Raw genomic sequence first — 24,680 nt, forward strand, 5'->3', positions numbered from 1 at the left:
TTAATAAAGGCTGTTCCTGCACTGATGCTGCCTGCGCAGCTCCTGGAGCGAGCGGCCGGGCAGGGAAGCAGCTGCAGATGCTGGAGGGCCAGCGCTGCCCTCGCCCAGCTGGCCGGCCCTGCCGCGCAGCCGCAGCCCGACAGCGTCCCGGCTCGGCGGGAGCGCTGAACCGGGGCCGGTGCTCACCGGCATGTCCCGGTGGTGCGCGGGGCTGGCCCTGCCCTGGCCGAGAGCCAGCCGGCAGCACGCTGTCTGGGCCCAGGCGGCACCGGGCGACTGCTGCGGCAGAGCCAGAAATACTGGCAGGACCTGCCGGCGTGGCTGACCGGGGACGGGCGCAGACACCGCCCTGCCTGCCCTGCCTGCCCTGCCTGCAGAGCACGCGGTGCCCACGTTAATGTTTCACAAGGGGCGAGGCCCCGTGCGGGAGGGAGGCCCCCGAGGGGCTGGGGTGCCCTGGCTGCTCTGGATGCGAGGCCGGCGATGGCACCGCCGGGAAGGATGCGGGCTCGGGGCTGGCTGGGGGGGGTGGACGGATGGACCGACGGCCACGGCAGCTCCAGTCCTGCCCCGCGTGAATCAGGCTGCGAGGGACGGGGGCGTGGGGCTGCCCTGGCGTCGGCCCAAGCCCAGGCAGCCCAAGGTGAGAATTAGCCTTTTCCTCTGACCCTATGGCACAGAGCAGCAGGCTAAAAATACCCGCCTGCCATGGCCGCGCCGGGCTCCCACGCCCTCCTTGGCACCGGCCCCGCAGCGGCGCCCGCTGCCGGGGCAGTTCCCCCCGCCCGGGGCAGCCAGTGCCAGGGGGTGCCGGGGAGCTGGAAGCGGAGCCGGAGCGCTGCCCGCGCTGTTGATGAAATGCCAAAGGGCGCAGCGAGCAGCCCGGCTGCCGGCGCTGGCCGGAGGGACGGCGGTCCCTGCCCCCAAGGACACGCTGTGCTGCTCTTCCCCGCCACCGCTGCCCGTCCCAGGCCCTGCTGCGCTTGCGGCCCCGGGGACCAGACCGTCCCTGCCTCCCACCGCGGGCCCAAGCTCCGGGACAGGAGGCCCAGCCTTTCCTTTGTGCATTTATTTAGAAAAACAACCAATCCCCCCCCCCCCAAGACAGAACCGACAAACTTTACAGAGGCAACACCGAGGGGCCGAGCCCCAGCCGTACCAGCCACCACCCCACTGGCCACCCCTGCCCCGCGAGCCCTGCCACGGGGCCACTGCGAAGCGGCAGGGCCCGGCCACTCAGCCAGGAGGAGCCCGCTGGTCCCCGAGGCGGCTTGGCCAAAAGCCGCCTGCAGCTTTCCAGGAGGGGATGGGTTCAGCGGACGGACAGACAGACGATGGCACAGCACCGCTGCCCGGCACCCCCAGCCCCGGGGGCGGCAAGAGCCGGGGCGTGGGCAGAGCTGCCAGGCAGCACGAGTGCTGGAGGCGAAGGCACCGGGGTACAGGGGACCAGGGGACGGGGACGGGCCTGGGGGCAGCGCGGGGCACCGCAGCACGGCGGCCCCGCTGCCCTCCAGGGAAAGTGCTGGGAGACGTGGGGGGTGCGGGCGTCTCGAAATAAATTAAGGAAATAACCAGAAAGGCAACGGCGGCGCGGGGAGCACGAGCCCCCTTCCCCCTGCTCCGGGGAGCAGCTGGGGACCAGCACAGACCTGCCGCTCGCTGCCGGGCCGGCCACCCTCCCCGCGCCCTCTGTCCGGAGCGCTGCGCCGGCCGCCGGGCTAGCTGTGGAAGGAGCCTACCGGCGGCCGGTGCTGCCAGGGCCCAGCCGCGGGGCAGAGCTCCTGGGGCAGCGTGGCGGGGTCCGAGGCGGGGGGGCTGGCGGCCGGCTCCTGGGGCAGGGGCGGCCGCCGGGTGCCCGCGGAGGTGAGGTACGTGTTGAGGAGCTGGGCGATCTCGTCCACCTGCGGGGCGGAGGGGAGACGCTGGGTCAGCCCGGGGCGCCCGGCCCCCTGCGGCCCCCGGGGGGAAGGAGGGATGGAGGAATGGCTGCCCCGTACCTGGGAGGTCTCGAAGAGCAGGTCCTGGTCCTCCACGGAGAGGCGGAAGGTGCTGCTGTCGGAGGCGCCGAAGGAGGAGATGCGGCCATAGCAGAAGCTGTCCAAGGGCTCGGGCTCCCCTGGCTTGTAGAGCGAGACGGCCTTGGCCCCGATGCCCAGCCACAGCCGCTGGGGCCCGGCCCCCACCGGGCTCTGCAGGGAGAGGGGTGTCAGGGCTGCCCGCTGCCAGGGCTGCCCGCCGCCCCTGCCCCACCGGGGCCTCACCGCGCGCAGGTCGACGTCGAAGAGCGTGGAGCCGAAGCCAGGCCACTCCCGCACCAGCGCCACGTAGGCAGCCATGGCCTCGGGCCGGCCCATGCCCTGCAGCAGCTTCCACTTCTCCACGATGGCGGCCATGGTGCTGGCCCCCTCCTCCCGCAGGCGGCCCCGCAGGCGCTGGTCCCGCTCTGCCCGCTGCTTGGCCAGCGCCTGCCCCCAGAGCCCGCCGGCCAGCAGCCCCGCACGCAGCCGGGCCCCCCGGCACTTGGTGGGGGGCCGGCGGCGGGGAGGCGGCAGGCGGGCGTGCAGCACGTGGGGTGGGAAGAGCTCCTCCAGGCGCGGGAAGGGGGCGTGGGTGGAGAAGTCGCTGTTGAGGCTCTGCAGGCGCAGTGCCGCCAGCGTCTGCAGCGTCTCCTCCGATGTGGGCACGTAGCCCCGCAGCACCATCTCGTGCGCCTGCGGGAGGGCGGGGTGAGCCGGCACAGCATGGCCACCATGGCACGGCCACCCCGGCGTGGCACGGCACAGCCACCCCAGTGTGGCTCTCACCTGCTCAAAGAGAAGGGCGAACTCCAGGCTGTCGCGCGGGACGTTGTCCGTGTCCAGGAAACCGTAGTGCTTGAAGCAGAGCCGGCACGGCGGGTCCTGCTCCCGCTCCTCCCCGGCCAGGCTGCAGCAGAAGGGACCGGTCCCATCAGCGTGGGGACGGCACCCCCACCCCGTCCCCTCCCGCCCGTGCCCCCCCGGCCCCTCTCCCCCGTAAGCAGCAGAGCGGGACATTTACTTTTCAAACCTGGTGAGGACGTCGGCCAGCAGCGTGGCGCTGCCCACGGGCTGCTCCCGCCGCCGGGACTGCTCGTAGAGCGCAAAGAGGTTGGGGCTCTGGGACAGCCCCAGGCGTGACACCAGCTCCCGGGCCACCTGGGGCGAGACAAAGGCAACCGACGGTGACTGCGCGTCCCTGGCCGCGGCGCTCAGGGCTGCAAAGGGACACAGACAGGTCACGGCGGGAAAAGGCAGGCGGCCCCCGGCCCCGCTCCCCTGCAGCTCAGCTGGGAGACCCGCAGGAGCCCCTCACCTCGCAGGGCCCAGCCAGCCCCAGGTGCCAAAACGTCCCGAGCGCCCTGCCTGGCACGCACGCGGCCCCTCACCTCCTCGGCCGTGGTGTGGGAGCTGATGGCCACGCTGCAGGCGGGCGCCCCCGGGCAGTGCACGGTGCAGATCATCTCCTGCCGCCGCATCAGCACCAGGATCTCCTCCAGGGAGGGCACACACTCCCGCCCCTTCGTCTTCCCCAGCGCCTCCCGGATGAAGCAGGCGTACTTGGCCATCTCCGAGGCGGGGAACCGACTCTCCGTCCTGCAAGAGATGCCGGGAGGGTCACAGTGGCACCGACCCGATGGGGCTCCAGCACCCGGCGAGTTCCCTGCCCGCAGCTGGCGCCCGGCAGCTCCGGCGGCACTCGCCTGTCCAGGTGGAAGCGCAGGAAGCGCAGGACAGGCGGGGAGGGCAGGAAGGTGCAGCTCATGCAGGTGAGCAGCTGCCAGTAGTGCAGGTCGCCCTGCCCGCCCGGCGCCGGCGGCTCCGTGGTCTGCTTCACCAGCTGGCAGTAGATCTCATCCACCAGCGGCGGCAGGTCCAGGCAGGTCTGCAGGACGCCCTGCATCAGCGGCACCGGGTCCCGCTCCAACTCCAGCTGCTGCAGCGAGTTGAAGAGCTTCACGGCCTCGTCGCGCAGCGTGGTGTAGCTGCGGGGGCCGGGGGCTGTGGGACGGGACGGGGGTTAAGAGCCAGGGGGCTTCCCCAGGTCCCCCCCGCCAGCAGCCAGGCACCGTGCCCGCACCCGGGGCCGGACAGAGCCGAGCCCAGCCCAACACCAGCGCTGCCCTGCCCTCGCTCCCGCCAGCCCGGGGCGCAGGACCCCCGCCCGCCCCTCACCGCTTTTGTCCAGGCTGCCGTAGGGGAAGGGCAGGAGGGGAGCGTAGAGGGGGCTGCTGGTGTAGCGCAGTATTGGGTTGCAGCGGTAGATCTGCTCCAGGACCTCGGGGCTGCCGCAGTGCTCCTGGGAGGGCGAAGCGATGGCAGCAGCTGCAGAGGGGCTGCCCGGCCGAATGCTGGGCACAGGCACCCACCGCCGCCCCAGGGCACGCGAGGCCCTGACCGTCCGTCCTGGCCCTGCCGACGGCTGCAGGCACGGGCAGCCCCGTGCCACGGGCTCACCTCAACATCACGCATGAGCAGCTGGGTGGGCGTCTGGACGGGCGCTTTGCTGTCGATGACCTTCTGCACCGCGCACACCCAGTGCACGGCCTCGTTCAAGTGCTCCGTGTACAGGCGGTAGCAATGCTTCCTGCCAAACACCGTCACGCTCCAGTAGCCTGCGAGGGACAGACAGCTCACCCACTGCCCACCAGCACCCTCGCCCGAGGGACCCCAGCTGGGCCGGCTCAACACCCCGGGGCTCAGCATAGCCCCTCCTGGGTGACAGAGGCCTCTGGGGCTGGGAGGGTGACGCAGGGCATGAGGGGCTGCGACGGTGCAGCCCGACCAAGGGGCGCGGGTGCCTTACCCGTCTCCTTGTAGGTCTGCTTGTCCGGCCAGAGCACGGAGCAGAGGCTGGTGAGCACGAGGGAGCCCAGCCGTCGGGCCCCCTTCTCGTTGCTGCTATAGTAGTCCAGGGAGTCGGGCGTCAGCACGAACCAGTACTTCCGAGGCCGGATCCAGTGGGTCTTCACGCCACCCCGCACCTCCCGCTGCAGCCAGCCTGGGAAGGGCAAGCCTCAGCCCCCGCCACCGGCACCATCCGCCCCAGCGGCTCTCCAGCACGGGGCAGGGTCTGCCTGGCACCGGCCCAGCCAGTGCCCCCTGCCCCTCTGGGACGGGATCCAGCCACAGTCGGGGCACGATCCTGCCAGCCCCAGCTGTGCCCCGGCTCCTCCGGAGGCAGAGGCCCCTGTGCCCCAGCCTGGCTGCGCCCACCTTTCACAAGAGCGTCGGGATCATCCTCCACTGGCCCCGGGCCCTTCTCCACGATGAGGCTGCGCATCTCCTCCGCAACGAGCAGGGACCTGGGGACGACACAGGGCTGAGCCCGGGAGCCCGCGGGTGCCTCCCACGGCCCCCGAGCAGGGAGCCAGCCTGTGGGCTGGGGTGAGCCGGGTCCCGAGGGGCTCGGGGTACCCCGCAACCCCGCGGTGGGAACGCGGCAGAGCCATCGGGTGCAGATGACCCTGGCTAAAAATAAGCTGTTTGCAGTCGCGGCCCTGCCAAGGAATTCGGAAAATGAACAACCAGGAAGGAATGTTGGCAGCAGAGTCAGCACTGGGAGGACGGGGAGCGAGCAGGCCCCTGTGTCCCAGCACCCCATCTCCCTGGGCACACACTGCCCCAGGGCATGGCCTCCACCAGTGGGCATGGCCGCGCAGAGCCTCCCGGCCCGGCAGAGCCTCCTGGCACAGGAGGAGCCACACATGGCCCCTATCGGCTAAGCCTGGGGCGGCTAAGCCTGGGGCTGCCAAGCCATCCAGCATGGCAGAGGGATGGAGACGTGCCCGAGGATGCACCAGGGATGGGGACAGAGCGTGGCAGTCCCGACTCTGCCGTCCTCTGCTCCAGCCGATAGACTGGCACAGCATGGTGCCAGCCCCGTGGGCAGGACGGTACAGCGCACACCGGCACCAGTGCATCCTCCCATGGCATGCCAGGCCACCAGCTCCTGCAGCACCACGCGAGGGACACGACGGGTTGCCCGGCAGGCTGGATGCAGGGGGTCACTCACCGCTCCGAGCCGCTGCTGCTGCAGGTCGGCTGGCTCAGGCTCACCTCCAGGGACCCCTGGGGAGGAAGGAGACGTCTCAGCCCCACGGTCACTGCCTGGCACCCCCGAACACCCCCCCCTGCCGACTGCTTGCCTCCTCGCCAGCCCAGCTCCGGGCCCAGAGGAACAGGCTCGCGTCCTGCCGCCATGGGGCAGGGAGCCCCGGTGCCCCCCACGGCCGCAGCAGGAGCCAGGGCTGCAGCTGGGGCACCCCGGGGGCGCGGGGGCAGCCGCCGGGCGTGCTGGCCGTGTATCCTCAGCTGACCCAGCAGGCTGAATACCGTGCAGAATTGCACAAGGTCAGTGCTGAGTAATACGCTTACGGCACAAAGTCCCATTGTAATGGGGCTGCTGACTTCCTGCCCGCGGCGGTGGGACGCGGCACAGGGAAGTCCCTGGCCCCGCAGCGGGACGGGGGCCGGTTCCTCCTCACGCAGCACAACTTGACGTGGACGGTGCCGCTCACGTGATGACCCTGGCACACGTGCTGGGACACGAGGCAGGGCCCAGGCACGGGCAGGCACCGGGGCGGGCAGGGAGCCCCGGCGGAGCGGGGTGCAGGGACGCGGCAGTGCCAGCGGATGCTGCCCCGGGAGATGCGCGGGCGCTCCCGCCAGCTGCAGCCCAACAGGGCAGCTGGAGGCACGACAGGCCAGAGCGCGCCACGAAACGCCAAGAAAAAGAGACGGCTGCTAAAAATAGCAGCGGGGAGGGGGGAGCCACTGCAGGTATGGCTGTGTCGCGGGGCAGGGCCGGGCACCGCTGACCCATGGCATTAAGGGCACCTGTCGCGCGGCGCCCGTGCACGGGGCCAGCTCCTCCAGCCACCGTCCCGCTGCCAGGGAAGGCTCCATATGCTCCTGCATGGCTGCGGGCACGGAGACGGTGCCCAGCTCCTCAGCCACGGCCCGCGGGAGGAGGAGGCGGTGGTGGTGGCCGGCTCCTTCGCGGGGATATAAATAAACAGGAGAGCAGCCACAGCGGCAGGGCCAGGGCAGCTGCTCCCACGCTCCCAGGAAGGGGCGGCCGGCACTGAGGGTTTCCGAGGACCCCCTGGCCATGGCAAAGGGCTCCCCAGGGAGCTGGCGTCACGGCTGCCCACGCCAGCCCGGACCTCTGGAGCCAGCGCGGCGCATGGGATGCAGGAAGCCCAAAGACGGCTCCGACTGTTGCCATGCCCTTGGCACTGCCAGCAGTGCCCAGAGGGCCCAGCTCCAGCCTGCCTCTGTCCCAGCTGCCCGCCATCCCGCGGGGCTGGCACCACTGGGGAAGGGGACCCGCTGCCAGGGGACGGCTGCGGGGGGGCTCAGGGCCGCCCCCAGCCCCGCGCAGCCAGGGCAGCCCAGCGGCAGCAGGGCCATCCTGCAGCCCCCGTGGTGGGCAGGAGGAGAGGGGCCACAGCATGCAGGACCAGGCTGTCACCACCTCCCGTGTCCCCTCTGGGCAGGGACGCTTCAGGTGCAAGAGGCAGCTGGGACGGGCAGGAGGAACCCCTGGGAGCCGGGGTTCCCTCCGCCGCCCCACGCTATCAGCCGTCCGCCACGCAGCCCGGCCGGAGGAAGCGCCGGTTTCCGCCGCTCCGCTTCCCTAAACAGAGGAAGCAGCCGGAGCGGGGAGATCCAGGCCTGCTCCCCGCGCCCGGCACGTGCTCCCGGGGCGCCGTGTGCCAGGAGCAGCCCCGGCCTGCTCCGGCAGGTCTGTGCGGAGCCGCGGCCGGGCCCGAGGAACCCGTCCCGCGGGGACCCTCCGCGCTCCGGCCAACCTGACCCTGGCAGCGGCACCGGGCAGGTATGGCCCCGGCGCAGGATCCGGCACCGCCAGCCCCACGGCTCCTGCCCCGAGGAGCAGGCAAGGGCAGGGCAGGGCAGCACCCAGCTCCACGGGCGGCTCCGCCGGCCTGGCAGCGCCCCGGCTGCGGCTGCACCCCAGCACCCGACGGCCGCCCGGGTCCCGCCGCCGCGGCACCAGCGAGGGCCCCGCACCGGGAGCTCCGCGCCGGGACCCAGCCGGCAGCGGCCCCCCCCACGCCCCCGCACCCCTCGGCTCTGCCCCGCGGGCTCCGGGAGCCCCAGCGCCCGCCCGGAGACTGCCCCGGGGCAGCGGCTCCCCCGCACCCCCCGCGCCCCGCGGGGACCCCCCGGCCGGCGGCGGGGACGCGCCAAGGGCAGCGGGGCGGCGGGAGCGGCGGGGACGTGCCCGGGCAGGCGGCGGCGGCGGCGCTCCCCGGGGCGGCGGGGGCCGGGAGGGGGCCGGGGCAGCGCCGGGCAGCACCGTGCGCCCCGGGCGGGAGGAGCCGCGCACCGCCGGTCCCGTCGCGCCGTGCCCAGCCGCGGCTCCGGCGCCCGTCCCGGTGCCGGCCCCACCTGGTCTCCCTGGGCGCGGAGCTCGAAGGACACCTCCTCCTCCTCGGCCTCGCCGTCCGCCTCCCGGTCCGCCTCGCCGTAGTCCCGCCGCAGCAGCGTGAAGCCCTGCCGGCAGCACAGCAGCCACCACAGCCCGCCCGGGAACGGCATCGCCCCGCCGCTACCGGACAGGACGCGACGGGACCGCGACGGGACCGGCCCGCCCGCGCCGCGCACCGGCCGCCGCCGCCGCCGCCGGGACCGGCCCCGCCGCCGCCGCCGCCGCCCCGGGCGGGCCGGGCCGCGCGCGTCACCGGCCCCCGCCAATCGCCGCGCGCGGCCCGGGGCGGAGCCAGCGCGCCCGGGGCGGCGGGGCCGCCGCTTGCGTCATCCGCCGGGCGGGGGCGCGCGCCGAACCGGGGCGGGGGAGGAGCTCGGGGAGCACCGGCCCCGCCGCAGCCCGGCCGTGCGGCGCCCCCGGAGCCGGCGTGGGGCACCGGGCACTGCCCGCACCCTGCGGGGGCACCGGCAGCGCGTGCAGCCCGCCGGCACCGGGCAGAGCCCCCGCGCGGCCCCGAGCGCCCGGGCTCCGGCAGCCCCGGGGCTTCACCGGCCGCGGCGTCGAGCTGCCCCACGGCACCGGCGCCATGTGCTGCCCCAGCCGCTGCACGCCGCAGCGCCGACGCCCGCAGCGGGAAGGCGGCTCAGCCCGGCGCGGTGCCGAGCCGCGGGCCCGCGGCAGCACCACGCGCCGCTGGCGCGGGCAGGGGTCCGCGGGCGGGAGGGCACCGTGCTCGGGCAGGCCCGTCCCGCCGCCCCCACGGCGCCTTCCCCGGAGAGGAGCTGGCGGAAGGGGCTCGTGGCGGGCGCACAGCCGGTGCCGCAGCGAAGCGGTGCGGCCCAGCTCGGCCCTGGGCCCTGCCCGGCGGCAGAGGGTCCGTGGCACCCTTGAGCTGTGGGTGCCGTGGCAGCACCTGGGCCCCGGTCCCTGTCCCGGAGCTCCAGAAGGGGTTAATAAGCACATCAGCCACGGCTCTGGCTTCGCTACAGCTGTTGGGTCAACACCGGCTCTGGGAGCGTGGTGCTGGGATGCGCACGCAGGAAGCGCCAGCTGCCAGCTCTCCTCCCACGCAGCCAGCGCCGGGCCTGCGCCGGGCTGCACCAGGGGCTGAGCCCCGGCGTGGAGCTGGCAGGGCAGCCGGGACAGGCATGGGCACCGGGGCAGAGCCTGCCGGCCATGGTGGGGGACAGAGCCGGCGTGGGGCTGGGTGATGCGGGGAGACGGTGGCACGGCTGTGGGGCAGCCCTGGGCATGGCTGTGGGGCCGGTTCTGGGGCCAGCCCCGGCACTGCCGCGGGGCCAGCGGAGGAAGGGAGCGGGGCCGCCTGCGGCCGCAGGCTGGGCAGGGAGCGAGGGCGGCTGTGCTGCCAGGCCAGGCACTGCCCAAATCTGGCCCTTGCTCCCCACTGGCGGCAGGGCCAGCGCAGGGGGGCAGAGGGTGGCAGGGGACCGGGTCCCATCTCCCTGGCTCTGCGGCTGCTGCGCGGGGATGTGGCTGTGGCTGCCAAGTCAGCAGGAATCGCATTTCCGTCCCAGCAGTTGAAGGGTCCAGGATGGCTTCTCCCAGTCGGAGCACTGGGCTAATCCCAAGTGGGAGCCTGGAGGCGTGCGGGAAGCATCCTCCAGCCCCCGCAGCACCAAGAGGTGCTTCCCTGCATGCCCAGCTCTGCTGCGGAGACCCCACGAGCGGCTGTGCCAGAGCCAGGCCCCATCCTGCTCCCAGCACCCTGGAGCACTTCTTCAGCCAGGCCCGGTGCGTGGGGCTCCCGCACGGCCCCAGGCGTTGCCAGCCCATGGCCGTGGGCCGCTCGGCACGGTGCCAGCCCCGTGGGGGCGAGGGCGTCCGGGCCCTGCCAGCCCCAGCTGCGGTGCCCTGGCCCCGTGGGCGGCGGGAGCCGCCGGGCCGGGATGTGCCGGGGCAGAGCAGCTCGTGGGGGAGGTGAGGAGGGGAGAGGAAAGCCCCTCCGGCCCCCCACCCCGAGAGGGGGCTTCCAGCCGGGCCCAGGGCAGGTTTTCAGGGGGGTCCTCTGCCGTCCCCAAGCCCGGGGACTCCCAGCCCCCCTGCACCGCGGGCACGGTGGCGTGGGCTCTGCCGCCGCCTCAGCCAGGGGCTGGGCTGGGGGGCGACCCCCGCTCCTGCCCGCTCCGGCTGCCCGGGCCGGGCGGGGGGCACCGCGGGGCTGAGGGGGCCGGGCCCGGACGTGCCCCCACCCCGGAGCCGGTGCCGGTCCCCGGGCCGTCGCCCACCGCACGCCCCCGCGGAGCCCCCGCTCCCCGGCCCGGTCCCTGCGTCCCCGCCCGCTCCCCGGCTGCCGGAGCCCCGGTTGGGCGCCCGCCCCGAGCCCGGGGGAGCCCAGGCAGGGGCCGGAGGGCACAGGCAGGGCACAGGCAGGGCACAGGCAGGGCACAGGCAGCGGAGGGCAGGAAGCGCGAGGTTCTGCTGCCGCCTGCAGGCATCCCCCGGCCAGCGCCCGTGGGCACGGGCGGGCGTGGGGCCGCCCCCCGCTCCCCGGCCCCGGCCCAGCAACCCCCGGCAGCCCCGGCCCCCCGGTAGCCCCGGCCCGTTCCCCACCGGTAGCCCCGGCCCGTTCCCCCCCTGCAGCCCCGGCCCCCCGCAGCCCCGGCCCGCACGGAGATGGCGCTCGCCCAGCGGGGCTCGACCGGGGTTTATTGCCAGGGTGGGGGCCAGCCGCCTGCCCGGGCCCTGCCGTGGGCACCCACCGCCCCGCGCCCACCCGCGCCCCACAGCCCCCAGCACACGCGTGACGTTGCACCGCCCCCCCGGGGCACGCGTGACATTGCATGGTCCCCTGCAGCACGCGTGACATTGCACGGCCCTCCACAGCACATGCGGCATCGCGCGGTCCCCCCGGAGCGTGCGTGAGATGGCACGGTTCCCTGCAGCGCGAGTGACGTTGCGCAGCCCCCCGCACACGCGTGACACTGCGGGGTCCCCCCCGGCCCGGCACCGCGCCAGGCAGCAGAGGCGCTTGCAGGGCACGCGGGTGTCGCTGGGCTGCTCTTCCCTCTGCCCGCGCGTGTGTGGGCACCGTGCGGGTCGTCCGGTGCTGTCTGTGCCGGGCTGCTCTGCCAGGGCCCGGGGCAGGCCCGTGCACGACCGGGGGTCTCCCTGGGGAGCTGCGGAGGGGCCGAGCCCCGGGGTGCCAGTCCCTGCCCCGGCCGTGGGCACCTCGTCCCTACACCACGTCCTGGCAGGTGGAGAGCGATGTCCGCCGGCGGGGACTGGGGCAGTTGGGGCAGCGCAGCTCGAGGGGCCCCACGCAGCCGGCATCGCTGGCCAGCAGCCACAGCTCCTGGCGGAAGCGCTGGCCCAGGAAGGCGTAGAGCAGGGGGTTGAGGCAGCAGCGCAGGTACGCCAGCCCGCCGGTGACCAGCAGCGCCAGGTCCTTGCGGCTGCTTTGGGCACAGCTCACCTCCCAGCTGGCCAGCAGCTCAGCCGCGTCCAGCAGCACCATCAGGCTGTGGGGCAGCTGCAGGGCCACAAACACCAGCACGAGGGCCAGCAGCACCCGCAGCGCCCGGTGAGGCTGGGCGCCACGGGCCGCCAGCAGCGTCCGGGCCACGGCCGCGTAGCAGCTTGCCATCACCAGGAAGGGCACCACGAAGCCCAGCACGACCTGCACCAGGTTGGTGGCCGCCCGGGCCTCCCGCGAGACTGCGGGGGGGAAGACGACGCGGCAGAGCTGGAGGTCCTGGTACTGCTCCGCTTGGCTGTAGATGAACTGGGGCAGTGCCAGCAGCGTGGCCAGCAGCCAGGCCAGCCCTGCCGTCAGCCAGCCGTGGCGGCGAGCCCGCGGGCGCAGCCGGCAGGCAGCCGGCTCCCGCACGATGGCCACGTAGCGGTCCACGCTGATGCAGGTGAGGAAGAAGAAGCCACTGTAGAAGTTGAGGGCGTAGAGGCCCTGCAGCGCCTTGCAGGCGGCCGTGCCCGAGGACCAGCCCTGCAGCGTGTTGGTGACGGTGAAGGGCAGCGTCAGGAGCAGCAGGAGGTCGGACAGGGCGAGGTGCAGGAGGCAGACGTCGGTGACGCTGTGTGCCTGGCGGTAGCGGGTGTGCGTGAGCAGCACCAGCCCGTTACCCACCGTGCCCAGCAGCGAGAGCAGCAGGTAGACGGCAGGCTGGTAGGTGCGGGCGAAGCCCTGCACCGCCTGCTTCTCGCAGAGCTCGGGCAGCATTCCGTCCTCCCACGAGTACCCGTCCTCCCAGGGGTAGAAGTCGGTGGTAGCAGTTGGCTCTGTCAAGGCGGGGCTGGGGGTCACCTGCGCAGATGGATGCTGAGAGAGGGGTGCTCGGAGGCGGTGGCTCGGCCGCAGCGTGCAGCGCAGCACGCCGAGGGCAGCCCTCCTCCACCCAGCCCCGCTGCGGGGAGCCCGGGCGTGCCGTGGCCCCCCGCCCCGCACGCAGGGAAGTTTCTGTCTCACGCCCACCCCACGGCAGCAGGGTTCACCACGCTCAGTCATTGTGAGAGTGACTGCGTGCTTCCCGAGCAGCCGCCTGCAGCACAGAGCAGGTGGGAAGACGTGACCGTGGCCGCGACATCCCCAGCACAGCACCACGTCCCACCACGTAACGGTGCATCTGCCATGGGAGAGCTGCTTGTGACGATCCCTGCAGCTCAGCACCCAGCCCACAGCCCTGGTTGCATCGTGCAGCTGGGCCTCCAGGCTCCATGCAGGCATCCCCAGGTGGGTGCACCCCAAGGGTGCGTGCAGGGACCTGCCCAAAGCACCCACCCACCCATGCACAAAACTGGGGACACCAGTGCTGGCACAGCCCCACATTGCCTGGTCCTGCTCCCAGCCAGGGAGGTCCCAGGGCATCCCACTGCCTTGGACAGGCTGCAGGCAGCTGTGCATGGTGCTCCCAGCTCCTGGCCTCTCAGCCCCGCTCCAGGGTGGAGGGACAGCGCTGCAGCCTGGCACCAGACAGACAGGACCCCATCGCCGCGGAGGTCAGGATCTGGCGTGGCTCTGACTCAGAGCAGCCTCACGACAACAGTTTCACTCCAGCTCCCATCAGCGAGCCCAGGTGGCCGGGTCTGATCCCCCCACCCGCTCTGGGGCCGCAGGTGGGATCTGAACCCAGCGCCGGGGCAGGTTGACTCCCCAGCAGCTCCCCCAGCTCCTTCCTGACCAGGCCCCGGAGACCTGGAGCACCGGGGCTGCCCTGCATTCCCTGGGGCTTTGCCTTGCAGCCCAAACCCACACGGCTCACAAGAACCGATGTTAAAAGCAACAAGAAAAGCCAGCGAAGGGGGTCCCCCCCGGCCCCCAGCGAACCCCTCGCCCCATGGCCCCTCACCTGCTCCTGCATTGCGCAGCGGGACCTTTCTCCCCTTGGCCTGCAGGTCCGGAGCTGTCTGCGTCTCAGCGCTCTGCAACCTGTGGTTTGACCACGTGCCTCTCCCGATACCGAGAGTGGGGCAGAGCATAAGCTCCCCAGGGAGGAAAACCGAGGCAGATGCGACCCCACTCCAGAGCCCATCCTGCGTCTTTTACTTCGTGGCTAGCATCTGCATGCTAGGGACAGAAATAGCAGCTCTGCTCAGCCCCTGTCACACGGGGCTGGACGAGCCCGGGAGCCCCCGGCCGCGGGGAGTGGGGTCTGGCCGAGGGCTATGAGCACACAGGAGACCCCAGCCTGCCCCAGGGCTGTTTGCAGCTCCTGCCCCGCGGCAGGGGCTGCCTCTGCAGGGCTGGAGGGAGCGGGGCCAAGGAGACGAGCGTGGGCTGCTGCGGGCTGGCAGGGAGCCGGGCACAGGCTGGACGCTGGTCCGGCGGGACCAGCAGAGCCATGTCTGGTCCAGGAATGGCTCGTCCTGGCAGGAAACATGGTGGTTCCAGGAACAGGGGCGGCTGCTGGTGCGGGGTGTCCCCCTCGCCCGGGGGTCCCAGCCCTGCCCCGCACCCTCGTGCCCCTGTGCGCCCGCCCCCCCATGCCCCCGCACCCCTGTGCCCCCGCGGCGCTGGGCAGGCGCGACGCTGGTTGTTGACAACAAATGCCCAGCTCCTCGTTAAGAGGCAGATTAGTTCCTCCGGGGCAGAGGCCCCACTTTCCTCTCCCCACGGGGGAGCAAATTGATCCCCGGCTTTAATGGGCTTTCTGCTGTTTGCCACGGTAATCCCTCAATCCCCCTTTCTCCTCGCTGCAGCCGTCTTTGCCGTGGCTTATCCCAGCTCTGCCCTCGGCCCTCCTGCTGCCTGCAGACAGGCGTGGGGAGCAGGCAGGGTCCCTGCCAGCCCCGGGAGCTCACTGCCGGTGCCCGCGGTGCAGCGGGGCCGTGGGGTTGCTGTGCCCTGGCTGGAGAGCGGCTGGGCAGAGGCAGCCCGGCCCCGGGGTGTCCCACGGGCTCTTTGCCGGGGGGTCTCTGCCTCTCCCCTGCTCCTTCTGCAGCGCAAGGACAGTGACTGCAGACCTCTGCCCTGTGCCGGCTCTGGGGGTGCCATCCTGCACCCTGCATCCTGGAGGAAGGGGAGGGAGGAGGGTCCTGGGGCCAATACTGGCCCTACGGCCAGCGTGGGTGCGGAGTAGGGACCCCGCGTGGCCCCGCCGGGGCCATCACAGACCTGACCCCGCACAGGGACGGGATGTGGGGCTGTGGCTGGAACAGGCAGCACCCCTGGGGTGTCAGGATAAGGCCAGGTGGGGCTGTGCCGCTCGTGGGGATGGACCCGCAGGCGAGGGAGGGTCTGGGGGACAGGAGGGCCGGTGGCCTCGCTCCTGGCACACGGCTCCAGCTCCTGGCGGCACAACTCCTGGTGTGCCACCGGCTGCCTCGCGGCCCCGCTGCACCTGGGGCTTTCTGTTCCCTCTTTCACTTGCTGGCCCCGGCCCCGGCTCTGCCTGCGCAGGAAGCGGCCCCGGCACCGGCTGCACGCAGGTGAAAACCGCGCCGCCCTGCCCGGTGACCATGGCACCGCCAGGCCCGGTGGGCAGCACCTCGTGCCAGCGGTGCGGAGCTGCCCGCGCCAAGCACAGCCAAGCCGGGCTCCTGCCCAGCACCAGGACCCTGCTTGGACCCAGCGGCCCCCGGTGCATCCCCGTCCCTTGGGGCTGGGCTTGGGGCGCTGCATGGGGCTCCGGGAGAGGGGGACTCCCCGCAGAGCCGGGGGGACACAGGGCGCCACGCGGTCTGTGGGGCAGGCGGGGTATGTAGGCCACGTGGCTGCCAGCCCCCCCTCGCCCCCTCCGTGGGTGTCTGGGGACGTTTGGGAACAGACACAGGCTAAATCCCGTCTTCTGCACCACTGGAGACCGGCGACCCCGAAACCCGCAGGCCTTAATCTGCGGCTTGATTACAAACTGCTGCCCCATCTGCTGCGGGAGGGCTGGTGGGTGCTGCTCCAATCCCCCCGGCTGCTGCCGCCGCGGGCGCCTGCGCCACATCTGTGGGGGGTCACATCTGGGGGGCCCACGCCTGGGGGGGTCACATCTGGGGGGGTCACGCCTGGGGGGGGTCACATCGGGGGGGGTCACGCCACCCAGGCTGGCGGGGGCTCAGGCAGGGCACGGCAAGGGCCGGGGGCTGCGCGGGAACCGGTGATGCCCGGGGAGCTCCGGCGCGGCCCCGCGCTGCCCACGCACCCCCACCCGCGCCCACCCTGCCCACGGGCCGTGGTCCGGCTGCAGCCCGGGGCGGCTGCGGCTCCGCCCTGCACCCGGCGCCCGGCAGCGCGGCCCGGCGGGAGCATCCCCGGCGGCGCGGGGGTGGCGGGGGGCCGGGGCTCTGCGCTGCGCCCCGCCCGGCCCCCGCGCCCCCTCCCCGGGCCGCCCCCGCCGCCGCCGCCCCCCCCCGCCCCGTGGGCGGAGCCGCCGGCCCCGCTCCGCCGTGCGGCTGCGGCACCGGGAGCGGCGGCGCTCGGGGCGCTCGGGGCGCTCCAGCATGGGCGCTCGCCGCCTCCTCGGGCTCCTGCTCGCCGCCTGCGCCGGCCTCCTGCGCCCCGGCCCCGGCTGCCTCGCACGTAAGTGGGGCCGCAGCCCCGGGAGCGGCCGCTCCGCACTGCGGGACCGCACCCGCCGCCCGGCCCCGCACCCCCGAGCCGCCCCGGCCCCCCGAGCCGCCCCCGTTCTCCCGGGCATCCCCGGTTCTCCCCCGGGCACCCCCCGGCACCCCCCGGCGCCCCGGTCCGCGCCGTCCCCAAGGTCACCGCCGGACACGGGCGCCCTGCCCGGGGCCGCCCCGCCGCAGCCCCCCCCGCCGGCGGCACCGCACCCGCCCGGGGGCTCCGGGGGCTCCGGGTTGCCCGGGGGTGCCCGGGGATGCCCAGGGGTGCTCGGGGATGCCCGGGGGTGCCCCGGGCACCCGCCCCGCTGCGCCGCATCCCCGCGCCCGGCGCGGCCCCGCGTCCCTACCGGGGAGGGGGCTCGGGCCCCGGCACCCCCGGCCCGGCCCCGTGTCCGGGCTCCCCGGCGGGCGGGGGCAGCCCCGCGGGACCCGCCCCGGGCTCCGCCAGCACCTCGGCCAGCGCCGCCGGCTCGGCCCGGCCCCGCCGCGGGGCTGCACCGGGCTGCCGCCGCTCCCGGGGCGGGAGGGGCTGGGGGCGGCTGCCCGGGCGGGGGGACGGGGACCGGCGGGGCCCTGGCCTCACCGAGCGGCTCTCTGCGGCCCCTCGGAGCCGGGCCAAGGGCCGGGGCGGCCCGGGGAGCCGCCGGCTGCGGGGGATGGAGCGGGGGGACGGTGCAGGCAGGGGGGATGCAGGCAGGGGGCGATGGAGGCAGGGGGCGATGGAGGCAGGGGCGATGGAGGCAGGGGGCGATGGAGGCAGGGGGGATGGAGGCAGGGGGCGATGGAGGCAGGGGGCGATGCAGGCAGGAGGCGATGCAGGCAGGGGGTGATGCAGCATGGGCGCAGCGCGGCTGCCCTTGGCCCTGCAGTGAGGGCTGGGGGTGCAGCAAACGCCCCTGGGGCTCCCCGGGCTCCGTCCGACCGGGCCGGGGGGGCCCTGCCGGGGTCTGCACCGCCCCCCCCGCCCTCCAGGGACCCTGCCGGGGCGGGGCGGGGCGGGGGGGGTCCCGGCGCCCACGTCAGTGCGGAGGCGGCCGGTGCGGGCGCCGGGGCCCGCAGAGGTGTGTCAGCTCCGCTGCAGTGGGAGGGGAGAGCGGCAGCCGGACCCGCCGAGCCCGCAGGGGCCCCGGAGCCCGCAGGGTCCCCCAGGGTCCCCCAGGGTCCGCGGGGTCCTCGGAGCCCGCAGGGTCCCCCAGGGTCCCCCAGGGTCCGCAGGGTCCCCGGAGCCCGCAGCGTCCCCGGGGTCCCCAGACCCTGCAGAGCCCGTGGGGTCCGCAGGGCCGGGGCTGCCGCGGGGACACCGCCCAGTTCAGCACCCCGAGCCCAGCCCCCAGCCCCGCTCTCCCCGCAGGACCCTGCTACGATGAGCTCGTCTCTCCCCTCTACTCCTCGTCCATCGGTGCCTCCTCCAGATACAACATCTTCTACTCGTCCAGCTTCGCCCGGCTGCACAGTGAGTCCCCCCGTGGGACCAGGGTGCAGAAGGGGCGGGGGCCATGGGCAGGGGGTGTCCCCGGCAAGGTCTTGCCTCGTATGGGGCTGGGGGGTCCTCGGCGGCCCACGGCAGAGCCCTCAGCATCCCCCGGGGGTGGGGGGAGCCCCGCAGCCCTCCAGCTCCCACCCACAGTCGGGTGCTGCGGTGGGGCCGAGGAAGCAGCCCCCGCTCAGCTGGGAGCCGCTGGGTGCCGGGCTGTGGGGCCGGCTGAGCCGCTCCCCCCGCAGGCACCAGCGGCTGGTCCCCCGACCCCCGGGACAAGCAGCCCTGGCTCCAGATCGACCTGATGCAAAAGCACCGGATCAACGCGGTGGCCACGCAGGGGACCTTCAACACCTATGACTGGCTGACGCGCTACATCGTGCTCTACGGAGACCACCCCACCAGCTGGAAACCCTTCTTCCAGCAGGGCAGCAACTGGGTAGGGAGATGCCTGGGGGTCCCTGCGGGAGGGGGGTCCCCTGGGGAGAGCAGAGACCCCCGGCCCAGGGCGAGGTGCTGATGGCAGCCCTTCATCCCCAGACGTTCTTCGGGAATGTGAACGAGAGCGGGGTGGTGCGGCACGACCTGCACTACCCCATCCTGGCGCGCTACATCCGCATCATCCCGGTGGCCTGGAACCCGCGCGGGAAGATCGGGCTGCGTCTGGGCCTCTATGGCTGCCCCTACCGTGAGTACCCGGCCCGGGAGCTCCGGCAGCCCCCCACGGGGTGGGACCCTGGCCTAGCCACCCGCGGGGCAGGGGGCCAGCCCCTGGCTCCAGCATGCCTGGAAAACCCTTTCCCAGAGGGGATCGTGTCCAAGCGGCCTGCAGTTGTTAGCTCTGGCATAACCCATAGCAGAAAGGAGCGTTCCCCGTGCCGGGGCACCTGCTGCTGCGGGCAGTGACGTGGCCGGGGCCGCTCTGCTCTCCCCAGGGTCCCACGTGCTCTTCTTCGATGGGGATGACGCCATCTCCTACCGCTTCCGGGCCAAGAAGATCAGCACCCTTGAGGATGACATCTCCTTCAACTTCAAGACGCTGGAGCAGGACGGCGTGCTGATGCACGGGGAGGGCTCGCAGGGTGACTACATCACGGTGGAGCTCAAGCAGGCCCAGCTCCTCCTGCACATCAGCTTAGGTGAGGCGGGGCCGGGGGGCCGGGAGGCACGGGGCCGGGGGGCCGCTGGCTGAGGCTGCCCCTCCCCAGGCAGCAGCCCGGTGCACGCCAGCGAGGGCCACACGACGGCGGTGGTGGGCAGCCTCCTGGATGACCAGCACTGGCACTCGCTGCACATCGAGCGCTACGGCCGCCACGTCAACCTGACGCTGGACGGGGAGGTCAAGCGCTTCCGCTGCCACGGCACCTTCGACCAGCTCGACCTCGACACCGAGGTGGGTGCGGTGGGCGGGGAGCTGCCGGGATGCCGACCCGCGGTGTCCCCTGGCGAGGGGCTGACCCCCTCCCTCTGCCTCCCAGATCTTCTTCGGGGGGGTGATCGACCAGGACAAGCAGCACCTCACCTACCGGCAAAACTTCCGGGGCTGCGTGGAGAACATCATCTTCAACGGGGTCAACATTGCCGACCTGGCCCGGCACCGGAGGCCCAACATCCGTTTCGAGGTCCAGCCCTGGGGGGTGGCCCCTTCCCCGGGGGTCCCATCCCTGCCATGGGGGGACCCTTTTCCTGGAGGAGGGCCAGGTCCTCAGCCCCGCTGTGGGGTGACCCCTTCCCCGGGGCCAGCTCCCCTGCCTCGCTGTGGGGTGACGTGAGGCCGGGCAGCGGCCGTGCTCACCCGAGCGGCGCCGCATCGACCGCACGAGGTCGTTCCTGGCCCGGGGCGCCTGCCCGGCGCTGCCAGGCGATGGGATTGAGCGGGGGCGATCGGGGCCAGGGCTGTGGGGATGGGGGGGCCTCCCCACCATGGGAGCATCCCCTTCCTCACTGCCTCCTGCGGTCGCCCCCAGGGCAGCGTGGGCCACTACTGCCAGGACCAGCTGAACAACCCCATCACCTTCGCTGGCATCAACAACTACGTGCGGGTGCCAGGGATCCCACGGAGGAACCGCCTGGCCGTCAGCTTCCGCTTCCGCTCCTGGGACACCGCCGGGCTGCTGCTCTACACCAGCTTCGCCGACCGCCTGGGCTCCCTCGAGGTGGTGTTGAGCGAGGGGCAGGTCAACGTCTCCATTGCCCAGCCCGGCAAGAAGAAGCTGGAGTTTGCCGCAGGTGGGCTGGGAAGCCGGCGCGGGGCCGGGGGCCGGTCTGGCAGCACTGCCTCCCCACGCACCCTCCTCTCCCCGCCCAGGGCATCGCCTGAACGACGGCTTCTGGCACTCGGTGCAGCTGGTGGCACGGGACGGCTCGGCCGTGGTGACCATCGACGATGACGACGGCGCTGAGTTTCGGGTGGCGCACCCCTTCCAGCTCCGCACTGGCAGCCAGTACTTCTTCGGAGGTGGGCGGCGGGGTGGGGGCCGGGGGTGATGGGAGCCCGGGGGCCGCTCACCCCGCTGTGCCTTGCAGGCTGCCCCAAGCCGGCCTCGGTCACCGGCTGCCGGTCGAACCAGACGGCCTTCCACGGCTGCCTGCAGATGCTGAACGTGGACTTGCAGCCCGTGGACGTGGAGCTGCTGGTGCAGCACCGGCTGGCGCAGTACTTCAACGTGTTCTTCAATGTCTGCGGCATCACAGACAGGTATCGGTCGGGACGGGCACCGGCTGGGAGCGGGCGGGGGCCGGGGGGCTGCGCTGGTGCCAGAACGGGAGTCCTCTGCGCCCTCAGGTGCACCCCCAACCTGTGCGAGCACGACAGCCGCTGCGTCCAGTCCTGGGACGACTTCATGTGCATCTGCGACCTGACGGGGTACAAGGGGGAGACCTGCCACAAATGTGAGCCTGGGGCCTCATGGGTGGGGGGACAGGACGGGCACCCACGGCTTCTCCCGCTGCCCAGCACCCCCTCGCACTGACCCCAGCCCCGGTTCCCTCTTCCAGCCCTTTACAAGGAGTCGTGCGATGCTTACCGGGTCAGCGGGAAAACCTCAGGGAACTACACCATTGACCCGGACGGCAGCGGGCCGCTCAAGCCCTTCACGGTGTACTGCGACATCCGAGGTGGGGGCGGCGGGAGGGCGTGGGGGTCCCTCTGCCCGGTGCCACCAGGGACCGGCCTGTGGACTGGGGCCAGAGCAGGATGGAGGGAGTGGGAGCATCCCAAGGGGCTGGTCCTAACAGCCCCCTGGCCCCTGCAGAGGACCGAGCATGGACTATCATCCGGCACAACCGCCACTATGCCACGCGGGTGACGGGCTCCAGCGTGGACCAGCCCTTCCTGGGGGCCGTAGAGTACTGGAATGCCTCCTGGGATGAGGTCTCAGCGCTGGCGAATGCCTCCGAGTACTGCGAGCAGCGCATCGAGCTCCACTGCTACAGCTCCCGCCTGCTCAACACCCCCTGTGAGCGCCGGGGGGAGCAGGGCCGTGCCACGGGGCCGTGCCGTCGGGCTATGCCACGGGGCCATGTCCTCACCCTCCCCTGTGCCCTCAGCCGGGCTGCCCTTCAGCTTCTGGATGGGCCGACACAACGAGCGGCACTACTACTGGGGGGGCTCGCGGCCGGGCATCCAGCGCTGCGCCTGCGGGCTGGACAAGAACTGCGCCGACCCCAAGTATTTCTGCAACTGTGACGCCGACCACGCGCTGTGGTGAGCCGGCGGGGCCCGCGGGACGGGGGCTGCGGGCTGGGGGCACAGACTCTGGGGGGTGCAGGCAGGGGTCTGGGCTGGGGTGCAGGCTGGTGAAGGGGCAGAAGCCCCTCGTGGCCCCTCCGAACCACGCACCGTTTGCAGGAGGACGGACAAGGGTCTGCTGACCTTCGTGGACCACCTGCCCGTCACCCAGGTCGTGGTCGGAGACACCAACCGCTCCGGCTCTGAAGCCCAGTTCCTGCTGGGCCCTCTGCGGTGCTACGGAGACCGTGAGTGACCGGATCCGCAGAGGGTCCCCCGCTGCAGAGGGCCCATGCCTGCGGGGATCCCATGCCCATGGAGGGTCCGTGCCCGTCCCTCACCGCCCCTTCTGCTCCCGGCAGGCAACACCTGGAACACCGTCTCCTTCAACAGGGGCGCAGCCCTGCTCTTCCCTACCTTCCAGGCTAACCACAGCCTCGACATCTCCTTCTACTTCAAGACCACTGCCCTGTCTGGCGTCTTCCTGGAGAACCCCGGCTCCCGAAACTACATCCGCGTCGAGCTCAACAGTACGGGCGGGCGGGGGGCACGGGGGCGCAGGGGGTGGCAGGACCGGGCACCCCTCCCGACACCGCATCCCCGCAGCCACCAGGGATGTGGTGTTTGCCTACGACATCGGGAACGGGGACGAGAACCTGACGGTGCGGTCAGTGGTGCCCTGGAACGACGACGAGTGGCACCAGGTGAAGGCTGAGCTCAACGTCAAGCTGGCACGACTGCGGGTGGACAAGCTGCCCTGGGTGGTGCGGCCGGCCCCCCCCCAGAGCTTCGTCCGCCTGGACTTCGACAGGCCCCTCTACGTCGGTGAGAGCCCCTGGCCACGTCCCCGTGTCCCCAGGTCCCCACGTGCCGTAGGGTGCTGAGTCTCGGCCCCGCTGCAGGTGCGGCAGAGCACAAGATGCGCCCGTTCCTGGGGTGCCTGCGGGCACTGAGGATGAACGGGGTGACGCTCAACCTGGAGGGCAAAGCCAACGAGACGGAGGGCGTGCGGGTCAACTGCACCGGCCACTGCCAGGACCCGCCGGTGCCCTGCCAGAACAGCGGGCTCTGCGTCGAGCGCTACAGCCACTACAGCTGCAACTGCAGCATCTCTGCCTTCGATGGGCCCTTCTGCAACCACGGTGAGTGGCTGTGCCTGCCTGCACCGAGGGTGGGGGCCCTCCCGGGGGCTGGGATCGGGGAGAGGAGCCGGCGCTCCTGTCACCCCGCGGCTCCCCCGCAGACATCGGCGGGTACTTCGAGGAGGGGACCTGGGTGCGGTACAACATCCTGCCGATGTCGCTGTACGCCGCCCGCGAGTTCGCCAGCATCGTCAGCAGCCCCTGGCAGCCCCTGCCTGGCTACAACCTCACCAGCGAGGAGGTCAGCTTCAGCTTCAGCACCACCTCGGCGCCTGCCGTGCTGCTCTACGTCAGCTCCTTCGTCAAGGACTACATGGCCGTGCTTATCAAGGAGGATGGTGAGGGCAGGGCTCCCCACCCTGGGGCTCACCCAGAGCCTACGGGGACCTCCCAGGGTTCTGGGGCCGCATGGGACCCTCCTCCCCGCTGATGCCAGTCGCCAGCCCTATGGAGGGGCTGGACTCGCGCGCCGAGAGCCCCGGCACCGCTGAGAGCCCCGCTCTGCCCGCAGGGAGCCTGCAGCTGCGCTACCAGCTGGGCACCAGCCCCTACGTCTTCGCCCTCACCACCAAGCCAGTGACGGACGGGAGGCCCCACCGCGTCAACATCACCCGCCTGCACCGCACGCTGTACACCCAGGTACGGGGCTGGGGCACCCTCCCCGCTGGGGCCTGGGGGGCTGCGGGGCTGGGGGGGGGGGCGCGGGCAGGGTGGCAGGAGGCTCGGCGGGCGCTGATGCCGTGCACCTACCTCCCAGGTGGATTACCTCCCCGTCATGGAGCAGCAGTTCTCCCTGTTCGTGGACAGCAAGCTGGACTCGCCCAAAAACCTGTACCTGGGGCGCGTGATGGGTGAGCTGGGTCCTGTCCTTGGCCGCCCGCTCCCGCACTGGGATCCCTGCAGGCACCGAGGTCTCCTCCGCCCCGCACGGTCCTTGCCCTGCACGGGGAATGAGCCTTTTCCTTCTGTGCTCCCACAGAGACCGGCGTGATTGACCCCGAGATCCAGCGCTACAACACGCCCGGCTTCTCAGGCTGCCTCTCGGGGGTGAAGTTCAACAGCCTGGTCCCCCTCAAAGCCATCTTCCGCCCCACCAGTGTCGTGCGGCCCTACAGCATCCGAGGGGAGCTGGTGGAGTCGAGCTGCGCCTCCATGCTGCCCCTCACCACCATCCTCATCCCCCCCGAGATGGACCCCTGGTACATGGGCACAGGTAGGTGCCGCGGTGGGACCCCAGCGGGGAGGGAGCCCCCCGGCAAGCGTCAGCTGCGGAGGGGATGCTCCAGCACGAGCCGCTGCTGCAGCCCGCTCTCAGCCACCCGCTCTGTCTCCGCAGAGTTCCCCCACGTGCACGACGACGGCTGGATCGGGATCATCATCGGGTGTAAGTGAAGCGCCCGGGCGGTGTCCCCCCCCCGCCTCTGCCCTGGCCCCCCAGCCCCTCCCCAGCCCCTCACCGCCGCCTCATCCCCGCAGTCGTGACCTTCCTGCTCCTGCTGCTCGGGGGGCTGCTGGTGCTGCTGTACTTCTACTACCACCGCTACAAGGGCTCCTACCACACCAACGAGCCCAAGGCCATCCAGGACTACGGCGGCGCCAGCAAACCGCTGTCGGTGCGCAAAGACCAGAACCTGCCCCAGATCCTGGAGGAGGCGAAAGGGGACTAGCGGGGCTGGGGGGTGGGACGGGCTCGCAGTCCCCGCAGCCCTGGGAGCCGCCTGGGGACGAGCGAGCGTCGCGGGACCAAAGGGCCGAGCACACCTGAACTGCCAACACCTGCCTCCGGACCAGACCGGACCGCGCTGACCGCCAGCTCCTCCCCACGGCT

General features: G+C 72.7%; 3 protein-coding genes across 6 annotated transcripts; 1 reads left to right on the plus strand and 2 right to left on the minus strand.

Annotated features, from left to right (window-relative positions):
* Positions 1 to 1,105: 1,105 nt before the first annotated feature.
* PLEKHH3 (pleckstrin homology, MyTH4 and FERM domain containing H3) lies at positions 1,106 to 8,667 on the minus strand. Of its 4 annotated transcripts, none has more exons than XM_082331659.1 (13): positions 8,439 to 8,667; positions 6,037 to 6,092; positions 5,238 to 5,326; positions 4,828 to 5,022; positions 4,479 to 4,636; positions 4,197 to 4,320; positions 3,725 to 4,022; positions 3,410 to 3,617; positions 3,043 to 3,179; positions 2,808 to 2,928; positions 2,265 to 2,714; positions 2,001 to 2,123; positions 1,106 to 1,904 (listed from the first exon to the last, which is right to left on the minus strand). In XM_082331659.1, the coding sequence occupies exons 1-13, from the start codon at positions 8,586 to 8,588 to the stop codon at positions 1,722 to 1,724; spliced, it is 2,292 nt and encodes a 763-aa protein (XP_082187785.1). In that variant the 5' UTR covers positions 8,589 to 8,667; the 3' UTR covers positions 1,106 to 1,721. The 4 variants fall into 4 exon arrangements, with proteins under 4 accessions (XP_082187785.1, XP_082187784.1, XP_082187783.1 ...); XM_082331658.1 differs by having other exon boundaries at positions 2,001 to 2,192; XM_082331657.1 differs by having other exon boundaries at positions 2,001 to 2,714; positions 3,052 to 3,179.
* A 3,007-nt stretch (positions 8,668 to 11,674) lies between these two features.
* On the minus strand, positions 11,675 to 13,811 carry CCR10 (C-C motif chemokine receptor 10; the record flags this gene model as incomplete). Its single annotated transcript, XM_082332209.1, has 2 exons — positions 11,675 to 12,757; positions 13,800 to 13,811. 2 exons carry the CDS (start codon positions 13,809 to 13,811, stop codon positions 11,675 to 11,677), a joined length of 1,095 nt encoding a protein of 364 aa, XP_082188335.1.
* A 2,569-nt stretch (positions 13,812 to 16,380) lies between these two features.
* On the plus strand, positions 16,381 to 24,519 carry CNTNAP1 (contactin associated protein 1; the record flags this gene model as incomplete). Its single annotated transcript, XM_082332118.1, has 24 exons — positions 16,381 to 16,459; positions 17,855 to 17,956; positions 18,226 to 18,419; positions 18,521 to 18,668; positions 18,916 to 19,119; positions 19,189 to 19,373; positions 19,459 to 19,602; positions 19,948 to 20,209; positions 20,289 to 20,438; positions 20,507 to 20,678; positions 20,766 to 20,872; positions 20,978 to 21,097; positions 21,235 to 21,438; positions 21,530 to 21,686; positions 21,831 to 21,958; positions 22,073 to 22,240; positions 22,317 to 22,535; positions 22,613 to 22,852; positions 22,954 to 23,190; positions 23,364 to 23,491; positions 23,610 to 23,703; positions 23,832 to 24,065; positions 24,189 to 24,236; positions 24,329 to 24,519. 24 exons carry the CDS (start codon positions 16,381 to 16,383, stop codon positions 24,517 to 24,519), a joined length of 3,915 nt encoding a protein of 1,304 aa, XP_082188244.1.
* Between the last annotated feature and the right edge of the window lie 161 nt (positions 24,520 to 24,680).

The sequence above is a fragment of the Platalea leucorodia genome, assembly GCF_965183815.1.
Source record: "Platalea leucorodia genome assembly, chromosome: 22".
Lineage (NCBI taxonomy): Eukaryota > Metazoa > Chordata > Aves > Pelecaniformes > Threskiornithidae > Platalea > Platalea leucorodia.

Excerpts from the sequence above, each read along its gene's own strand:
- PLEKHH3 (XM_082331656.1), bottom strand. The coding sequence starts at position 8,588 with ATGCCGTTCCCGGGCGGGCTGTGGTGGCTGCTGTGCTGCCGGCAGGGC. Across the intron at positions 5,327-6,036 it reads AGCAGCAGCGGCTCGGAGCG|GTCCCTGCTCGTTGCGGAGG; the intron begins GTGAGTGACCCC and ends TGTCGTCCCCAG. Across the intron at positions 3,180-3,409 it reads CCCACACCACGGCCGAGGAG|GTGGCCCGGGAGCTGGTGTC; the intron begins GTGAGGGGCCGC and ends GTCTCGCCCCAG.